The 10,000-nt window shown below is 51.4% G+C and overlaps 1 protein-coding gene across 1 annotated transcript in view; it reads right to left on the bottom strand.

Moving 5' to 3' along the window:
- Positions 1-4,690, bottom strand: part of EMWEY_00046930 (Phosphatidylinositol 3-kinase 1 , related) — a gene marked incomplete at both ends in the record, with an annotated part of 7,027 nt that extends 2,337 nt beyond the window's left edge. The window contains 4 exons of the mRNA XM_013479218.1: positions 208-331; positions 663-1,085; positions 1,264-1,387; positions 1,651-4,690. Coding sequence (XP_013334672.1) covers positions 208-331; positions 663-1,085; positions 1,264-1,387; positions 1,651-4,690 — 3,711 coding nt within the window. The remainder of the gene's footprint in view (positions 1-207; positions 332-662; positions 1,086-1,263; positions 1,388-1,650) is intronic.
- Positions 4,691-10,000: the final 5,310 nt, after the last annotated feature.

Raw genomic sequence — 10,000 nt, 5'->3', positions numbered from 1 at the left:
TTTAGGTGCGCAGCGGGGGCAGAGGATTGCTGTGGCGGCAGCAAGGAGGAGAACCGCAAAAGGGAAGAAAACACAAACAATCAAATACAGCACGCAGCAAACAGAAAAAAAAGCAGCAGAAGCAGCAGAAATGAAAGAATGAGCAGCAGCTGCAGCAGCAGCACTACCAGCAGCAGCAGCAGCAGCATGAGGTGAGTAGATGCTGACAGGATGTTCTTTGCTAGACTGCAGCAGCCAATATAAACTTAAGGCTAAGGAGACATCTGTTGCGCTGCGGCGGATTAGAGCAGCAGCTAATCGGCCACCGCTGCTGCACACGTGCTGATCCGTCCTGAGCAGCAGCAGCAGCAACAACAACAGCAGCAGGATAAAGCAGGAGGAGAGGAAGGGGACCGTCGCAAGGCGTGGCGACAGCAGCAAACAACACAAGCAGGAGACAAAGGAAGATAAACGGAGACAGACACACATGAGCAGCAGCAACAGCAGCAGAAACAGCAGCAGCAGCAACAGCACGAACAGCGTTAACAGCAACTGTCGCGGCAGCAGCAACCGCGTGTTGCTAAGGGAACAGCTATAGCAGACCCGCTGGAACAGAAGAAGCAGCAGCAAAAACAACAAGAGCAGCAACAGCAACAGCAGCAGCAGCAGCAGCAGAGGCGGACCGAATGAGCTGTACGAGCTGCTGCATGAAGAAGAGGATCTCCTCTTGTGGGGCCACCTCGATGCCCTGCACGGCTAATTCCTTGACCTTTGCATGCACTACTGCTGCTATGCTGCTGCTGCTGCTGCTACAGCTGCTGTTGCCGTTGCTACCGCCTGCTTCACCAGTACCCAGGCCACTTCCCGCTGCTGCTGCTGCTGCTGCTGCTGCTGCTGCAGGTTCTACCTCTGTCGAGAAGAGCAGCAAACCTAAGATGTCTTCAACAGACAATAACGAAGGATCCACCTCTTGTAGCAACTGCAGCGCCTCCTGCTGCTGCTGCTGTTGCTGCTGTTGCTGCTGAGGGGTGTTGCTGCTGCTGCTGCTCCAGTCCACCGTCTGCAGTAGCCGCGCCAGTGCACACGGCAGCCGCATCAATTGTTGCCTGCAGCAGCAGCAACAGTAGCAGCAGCAGCAAAAGCAGCAACAACAATCATGGCAACAGCAGCAAAAGTAGCAAAGAATTGCCTCCAGCTAAACAACAACCAGCATACGGAGGCGGGACCCCAGCAGCAAGAGAACCACAGGCAGCAGCAGCAGCAGCAGCAGCAGCAGCAGCAGACCTGTATGTCCATAGGAGTGCCCTTTCTTCTCTTGAAGGAGCACCTGATACACCCGCCCCTAAGAAGCAACGCTGAAAGGCCCGCGTCACTGCAGCAGGAGGCAGCTGCCCTGCTGCTGCTGCTGCTGCACATACACCCAAGCAGCAGCAGACGACACAGAAGCAGTAGCTGCAACAGCCAAAACGAAGAGAGTAACAGCAACAACAACAGCAGCAGGACAAGCAGCATAAACACAATGAAGGCTGAAAACAACAGTACCAACGACAGCAGCAGCAGCAACAGCAGCAGCAGCAGCATTCATACTAGAGGAGTTGTGTAGAGGTGCCTGTACAGCCCGTGCTGCAGCGGGATGAGTTACACCCCACGAGGCGTCCTGCAGCAGCATACGCCGCTGCAGCCGCTCTGCTACTAATGGATTACGCAGCAGCAGCTTCCAGTTCTGCTGCTGCTGCTGCCGTTGCTGCTGCTGTTGCTGCTGTTGCTGCTGCAGCTGTTGCTGCTGTTGGATGATCTCTCTAAGCGGCAGCCCGACGAAAGCGAGCTCCGGGGCATCAGCTGCTGGTCCTGCCGAGGCAGCATCAGCAGCAGCTGCAGCAGCAGCAGCAGAGATTTCTCCTCCTGGTTCAATACCTCCAGTAGCTGCGCCCGTTGCTGCTGCTGCTGTTGCTGTTGCTGTTGTTGCTGCATCGCTTACTGCTGTTGCTCCGGGTTGCCTTTGAGGTCCTTCTCTGCTGTATGCAACTGCAGCGTCAGTAAGTCGCTCAGATCCTGCTGCTGTTGCTGTTGCTGCTGTTGCTGCTGTTGCTGCTGCAGATGCAGAAACGGGTATCAAAGGAGGAATGCCCCATGTCCTGCTCAGCCAGTTACGTGGAGCAGGAGTTGTTGCTGCTGTTGCTGCTGCTGCTTTTACTGCTGCAGTTGCTTGTGAGTTGGTTGTCTCTATGCCTGCCGCAGCAGCAGCAGCTGTTGGTGCTGCTGCTGAAGACACAGAGGGAAGAATTGCAGCAGGCGCCTCTGCTAGTTTGTTCTGGGGCCGCTGCTGCTGTTGCTGCTGCAGCTGTTCCGCTCGCTGCTGCTGCTTCTTCTGCAGCATATCCTCTTGCTGTTGCAGCTGCTGCTGCACCAGCAGCATCTTTGCAGCCTCTGCAGGGGCCACCGGTGGGGCTGCATGCAATTTGTTTACCCTCGGGGGAGGAAGGAAAGGGAGAGGCATTTTACTGCTGGTGCCAACGGGTTGCTGCAATAGCAGGGGGGGCGGCCGCTGCTGCTGCGCTGCTGCTGCTGTTGCTGGACCTAGAGACCCAGCAGCAGCACGCAGCAGCCGCAGCTCACCGTGCAGCAGCGGCAGCCCGTAAGAAGGAGTTTCAACATAAAGGAACCCCCCAAAGGGAACTCGCGCTGCTGCTGCTGCGGCTGCTGCTGCTGCTGTTGCTGTTGCTGCTGGTGCTGTGGGAGTTGCTCCTGGGGCAGCAGCTGCTGCACCAACAATATGCTGCCACACTTCCTCGTAGTCGGCTTGGGCGAGCTGCTGCAGTAGTAGCAGATGCTGCTGCAGCTGCTGCTGCAATTGCTGCTGCGCTGCTGCATCAAGTGTCTCCTCAGCAGGAGGAATTACACCGCTCTGCAGCAAATGCAGCAGCCTGCAGCAGCGGACTGCTGCTGCCTCAATCTCTACTCTCTCGAGGACCAGCTGCTGCTGCTGCTCCTGCTCCTGTTGCGGCTGCTGCTGTTGCTGCTGGTGCTTGTGCTTCTGCTGCTGCTGCACTGCTGCTAGAGGGCCACTGGCCGAGCATAGCAGCGACAGCACCGACTGTGCTGTCCACCCAAATGGTGCTGCTGCAGCAGCTGCAGCTGTTGATGCCGCAGCAGCAGCTCCTGCTGCTGCCTCCGTTGCTGCATCAGCTGCGCTGCACTGGATCCGCTGCAGCGACAACGGCAGCAGCGCATCTCGAAGCGCCTCCAGCGCCCGCTGCTGTTGGATGCGGCTCTGCTGCTGCGTATTACTGCTGTTGCTGTTACTGTTGCTGTTGCTGCTGCTGCTGAGGGGCAGCAGCGGCAGGTAGTGCTGCAGCAAGTGAATAGGCAGCAGCTGCCTGCCCTGCTTAACACAGGCAGAAGCATCGTGAAGGGGCATTACCGAGACACCAAAAAGCCGCCAGCCATCTCCTGTTGCTGCTGTCTCCGTTGCTGCTGCTGCTGCTGCTGCTGCACCATCAGCAGCAGCAGCTAGGCCATCGTGCACAAAGACGCCAAACAGCAGCACAGCATTTAGCGGCAGCGCGGAGACCTTCACAGGCAGCCGCAGCAGCTGCTGCAGCGACACATAGTTTGTGCCGCAGTGCACGCAGCAGCACCTGCTGCTGCTGCTGCTGCTGCTGTTGCTCCTGCAGTTGCTGCTGTTGCTGCAATTGCTGCTGTTGCTGCTGTTGCTGCTGCCATTCGTCTCCAACCTCACCGCGTCTTTGGCGGTTTCACTTGACCGAAGTTGATCTGCAGCAGCTCCAGCAGCAGCAACGCTTGCTGCTGCTGCTGCTGCTGGCTGCTGCTGCTCGGTTGTTTTATCGGTTTCTGGTGCTGCTTCTGTTGCTGCTGCTCGCCAGTTCCCCACTCCGTTTACTGTTTCTGCTGCTGCGTCCTGCCGCTTGGAATTCTGCTGCTGGAGGGGTGCAGCAGGAGTTGCTGCAGCATCTGCTGAATCACCACCAGCTGCAGCAGGAGCAGCAGCAGCAGCAGCAGAGCATGTGGGGTATCCAATTAAACTATGTAGACAGGGGCGAGGCCAAAGGCCGAGTTGTTTGTCACCATCTAATTCTTCCTCTTGCTGCACTCCTGCAGCACTGCATGCACCGTGCTGCTGCTGCTGCTGCAGTTGCTGCTGCTGCATGGGTGGCAGCAGCAGGCAAGGGGGTGCAGTCCTGCGGCCATCAACAAAGAGAGCTGCTGTTACTAAAAATGATGCTGCTCCCGTATCTCCTCTTGTCTCTGGACAGCAGCCACAGCAAGCGGTCTGCTGCTGCTGCTGCTGCTGCTGCTGCTGCTGCTGGAGAAGCGGTACAGCAACGAGGCCGCCAACATTAACAGCAACAAAGCAGTCTGCGTCTCCCTTCAGCAAGATAGGAACACGGCAGGTGTTTGTGCTGCTGAGGAGCCTGTTGTTGCTGCTGGCAGCCAACTTGCTGCTGCTGCTGCTGCTGCTGCTGCTCCTGTTGCTGCTGCTGCTAGGAAATTGTCCCGCATTTTCAAGGACATCGAGCTTACTAGGACGGGAAGAGGAGGTGGTTGTTAACAGCGAAGGAGGAAACGGCTCGTGGCCTGCTGCTGTTGCTTCTGCTGCTGCTGGAGTTGCTGTTGCTGCTGCAGTTGCTGCTGCTGCTGCTGCTGCTGCAGGCTCAGCAACAGCAGGCGCTGGCCCCGGCCCTTGTGACATGCCGCCTTGCTCTGCTGCAGCTGCCAGGGAAGCCTGGGAGGTAAGACAACCTTCTGGGCTGCCCCCCTGTTTTGTTTACATGTGCTGCTGGTGCTGCTAGTGCTGCATGTACAACAGTTATCGGGTGCTGCTGCTGCTGCTGCTGGGCGGCGTGTGCGCATCAGCAAGCATGAAGGATAGACCAGCTACGTACACACCGAGCATCAGCGATGCTCCTTTCAAGAGAGAGCAGCAAATCCCAGCTCCTGCTGCTCTTGCTGCAGCAGGAGCTGCTGCTGCTGCTGGCAGCCCCTAATATGAACCCTCAGGGCGCCGTGTTTGTTGGTTATTTACGTTGCATGCGTTCTTGCATGCGAATATATTAATTAATAATTAATTAATAAATTAATTAACAATAATATTAATGTTTAAATGACCATAATGCCGAAGAAGCAGTAGACATCAAATAGTTGCGCTTGCTGCAGCAACAGCAGCAGCAGCAGCAGCAGCAGCAGAAGAGCCCCTTGTCCAACGGTCAGCCTCAGTTGTGTGACGGTTTTTTGCCGCCTTCTTCTTCCTTTTTGTTCTTTTTTTTATTCTTTAATTTAAATTTATATTTAATAAACATAATTAATAATTATAACACTTAAGATCCCCTCCCCGCCGCATACACACTAGTGGGCTTTAGCTACAACCAGCAGCAGCAACGGCAGCAGCAGCAGCAGCAACAGGGTGTCCCTTTAGGCAGAAAAGTTTGTATCTTTACTCCTTTTTCCCTTTGGTCTGCTGTTTATATATTATTCTTTATTGTGCCTTATAAGGCAACTCCTAAGGAAGCAAAATCCCTTAACTATCTGCCGTGTCTGTGCATACACCGCAATAAGTAGTCTTCTTGCCTACTTACTTGTGGAGTTATTGTCTTGCATCTTTGAGCTGCAGCAAGAGCTTTTGTTGCAGCAGCAAATCTTCTTGTTGCAGCAGCAAGGGCTAGTAGCATTAACTGTCTGCGGCGTCTGTGCGTACACCCGATAAGTGTACTTCTGTGTGTTTTCTCCCCAATGAGTTAACCGCCAACAAAAAGGGAGTTAAAAAAAAGTAATTTATTTTTATCCTCTCCGTAGGAAATTATATTTTAGACGTCTCCTTTGTAGGAAATCCTCCGCGTAGATAATTACTAGCCGTGCTATGGTCGTTTACATGGTATAGGCACACCACACTTGCTCATGCAGCGCACCATAGCAGACTCCACCTGCTGCCTCCTACAGTTATCTAGCTGCACCAAGCAGCCGTAGCTAGCTGGTCCAAATGTAGCATTTGTTCGTGATGCAGCTGGAGGTCTTCTCTCCTGTGTTGCCGCCCGACATGCCCGAGGGCACGCAGCCAGTGGCTATGCAATTGTTCAACAGCTGCCTGCCCCATTGCTGCTGCATACATCGGAAGAGGGGACTTTCTGTGTCTGCATGTGGGGTTCTTAGTTTCAAGCAGCAGCAACAACAAAAATTAGTGCAACTCTTGACACTCCGCTCTCCCGTAGCACCGGCCCGACGCTTCTGTGCCCCTATGCCAAAGACACTAGATAGGGAGGTGGTTAGCTGCCTGATTTGCTACAGCCTCTAAGAAGCATTTTAATCTCCTTTATTCACTGCAATCTGTCTGTGTGACGAGCTAAGAATAGGGAAGATAGGTATACCCTATAAGCAACACCCACACAAAGCAACTGCACCCAATGCTATGGGGGTATCACGTAAGAAAGCCAGACATCTTTGGTCATGTATGGCTTCCCTGCCTGCGTCTGCCTCTATCCGTGCATGTTACTGTGGATTTGCTGCTCTCTTTAGGCAATCGCTAACCATATTTTTCGTCTCTGTCTCTGCCATTCCGTCCCTTTTCTCCATTTGGCTCATTAAGCCAGTCATGTTCGTCTATGTCTTCCTTTCGTGTACTATTCTCTGTCTCTCCTTTATTCCCAACTCGTTAGATAACAATGGAGCGCAGGGATAAAGCACCAGAATGGGGAGGAATGCAGACTTCGACGTTTTGCTGGTTAGCCGCCAAACAAATCTGAGCTGTGCAATATTCGGGCAACAGGATCCAGGATATAATCTCTTGTGGACGCTCCACGGGAGTGTGGAGGTGAGTATGCATAGGGGCGGCAACACGTTAGCATCCATCCCCCGTCCACCCGTCGTAGTATAAGTGGTTAGGATGGGCGGCTTTAACCCGCACTACTCGGGCTCAATTCCCGGCGACGGAACTCTTACATGCCAATGCATACATATTTTGCTAACGGGGGGGACTGACTGAAGAAATATTCGGCTTTTCTCCTACCCGTCCAGCTTGGTTATTGCCAGTTCGTGTTACTCGGCTTAGGGGTGAACAGCAAGACCTTCTGTTTGAAAGTGCCGTCGATAGTCAGGAACTGCATGTGAGCAACTGTTAGTCTGTCAAGTAGAGCTGCAATTCATTGGGGAATTGACTGTTTGGTGCCCATTAAGCTTATTTCCCCTGTGCTGTGCGCTCTGTGGTTAAAGAACAAGTGGGCCATATTGCCAGTTTCGGGGTAGGGGATGCGCTTTGTTTAATGCATTCGTCTCGAGTACCGTCCCTGAGGTAGACGCATTTGTTTCCCTATGGGTGCAGGCTGTCTACTTACTACGAAGCGAGTGCTTGGCAGGGTCAAGGAGGTTTGAATGCATGCAACAAAAGAGGGTTGTGGAGTACTTTCTATATGCGATTGCTTTGCAACAGGACAGGCAGCAAGATGAACAGCCAAATCATGCCTGCACATCCACTTCATCCTTGTTTGCCACTCTGTCGAGGACCCCTGAAATTTGTAGGGGAGGTTGTCCGCCTTAAGCAAACCTCCCACCTCAAGTGGGTCAACTGAATAGTAGGCCAAATGCTAGTGTAACCGACGGTACTTACATTTAGTGGATTTCGCACCTCAGGAGGGGTGGGGGAATCCGGACAGCTCAAGGAATTCTTTTGTCACACGTTTGGCATTCCTTTGCGTGTGTTCTGGGTTCGATGCTGTAACTTCCATTGCATAGATACCACCACACGCAAAGTGTCGTTACACCACTATTGTTTGTTGCACAATGTGCTATGTGGTGGTGAGGGGAATCAATAAAGCTCACTCGAATCTTCTCATGAAGAAGGCACCAACACCATTACGGGTTGAAAGAGACTGAGATCCTGATCGGACGCGGCACCGGTTTGTATATTCCTCATTCAACGGAAGGAAGCACACATACCCTTTAAGAGTTGGTGGTAAAGTTAGATTCGTCCACCTCCAACTTTGTGATTGTTATTGGGTTTTTGTTGACGTCCCCCCGTGAGGAGGAAGGTAGGGACCTGTCCTGCATGGGCACGCTGAAACTGCTCGTTGACGGCAGATCTGTAGGTAGGGAATGAGGTAGCACAACAGCGTCGGCAGGTAGGTGCTCGTTGTTCTCCTTTCCGATTATTCTTTTCTCTCTACCTTTGTGGAGTTAGCAGTTTTCTACGCAGTTCTTCCCTCTCGGCCAGCACACACATTAGCGTATGCATTTCGGCTAATGACGGAATGTCAGAAAAAAGATAATCTGCTCTATAGTTGGCGCAGGCGTTTGTAGTGAGTGCATATTGGCTTCTGCACACCAAGGAAGCGTGTGAAGAACTGTATGCCTTGCAGGTGATGCAATAATTAAAAAAAAAAGCGACTAACTTTTTTTTTTTTTTTTAAAAAAAAAAAGTGGGGTGGCAACAGTTGCTATTAAAATGATTGGAAGGCAACAGGTAAGACGTAGGAAGCCAGGTAATAAATTGTCCGAACCAGGAATCGAACCTGGGTTTACACGGCCACAACGTGTTGTCCTAACCTCTAGACGATTCGGACCAGTGGTCTGAGAGTAACCCCTTAACGACGTAGCGACGGAGGAAAATTCTGAACAGCAGCACGAGGTGTTGCGTAGGCACAGAGATGATTGACAGATTAAAAGTCGATAAAAAATGAATATTTAGCAGTGCAGAAGAACTGCATGCTGACTCGCCACGACACAGGAATCGCGAACCCCAATCGCTTTAGCGATCCTGCTGCAGCCGAGTTAATTTTTTTGCATGTCCTGAAGGAAAATATATTATTTATGTATAAAAATAAAAATACTCAAAATTATCCTCTTTATTCTTTCTTTAAGGATCCGCTGCTGCTGCCAGCGTGCGCGCGCCGTGCTTTCTTGCACATCGATTGAAGGGGAACCCGAATACTGCAGATCATGCGGCTAAAATAGCAAAAAAGCTTTAAAAATACAATTAAATAATTATTTGTACTTAAAATAAATACTTTAAGTCATCTTTTAGTGTGAAGGTTACGGTTCCTCGTTACCCCATAGAACTCGACGCTGTAGCAGCCGCAGCACTCCGCTACTGCTGCTGTTGCTGCTGCGGCTCAACCGAGCCAGCCGTCTCGCTGCTACCATTGGTGTTGCTGCCATTGAGTTTTTTTCCCTATTTTCATCGTTTTTCTCCCTATTTTGCAGGTAATCCTTAATTTATTTCCCTAGTTTCCTCCCTTTTCCCCTTTTTACCGCAATGTTGCCGCACTACTGCTCCCCTTACAACGCTGAGAAGCGCCGCCTCAATGAAGAACAGGCGATGATGGCTACAACAGCAGCAGCAAAACAAGAAGCTGGAGCAGCAGCAGCAGCAGTGACTATGCCTCCAGCTTACAGAGATATGGGTGAGTTATGTTGTTTGTTAAGAATACATATAGGGGGATTATAATGCATGAAGGCTTGCTGCTAGTCAGAGAGGGTCGCTACTCCTCCCATGGACCAGTCGCACACCACCACCACCACTACCAGCAGCAGCAGCAGCAGCAGCAGCAGCAGCAAACTTACAGTCAGATGATAGTTATTGAGCTGCAGCATTTATTTCTTTAACTATAGGGGAAGGCAGTCATACAGCTCATACATTACGAACACTCCCTAGGAGGGTTTAGGAAGTGTGTTAAGTGTTTAGGAGAGAGTGTTTAGGGTTTACGAGGGTTTAAGAGGGAGTGTTTAGGGTTTAGGAGGTTGTGTTTAGGGTTTAGGAGGTTGTGCTTAGGGTGTAGGTTGTTGTGCTTAGGGTTTAGGAGGGCGTGTGTAAGGTTTAGGAGGGTGTTATTAGGGTTTATGAGGGTTTACGAGGGTTTACGTCATTGTATGTTAGAATAAGTGTTTGGAGAGTGTTTAGGGTTTATTATTATAATTAGGGTTTATTCTTTTTTCCTGCATTATTTTCCTATATATATTTTTTTTTTTTTTTTTTTTTTTTTTTTTTTTTTTTTTTTTTTTTTTTAAAAAAAAAAAA

Source organism: Eimeria maxima, genomic scaffold (genome assembly GCF_000499605.1).
Source record: "Eimeria maxima Weybridge genomic scaffold, Emw_scaff989, whole genome shotgun sequence".
NCBI lineage: Eukaryota > Apicomplexa > Conoidasida > Eucoccidiorida > Eimeriidae > Eimeria > Eimeria maxima.
This window is presented reverse-complemented; position numbering and strand designations above follow the sequence as displayed.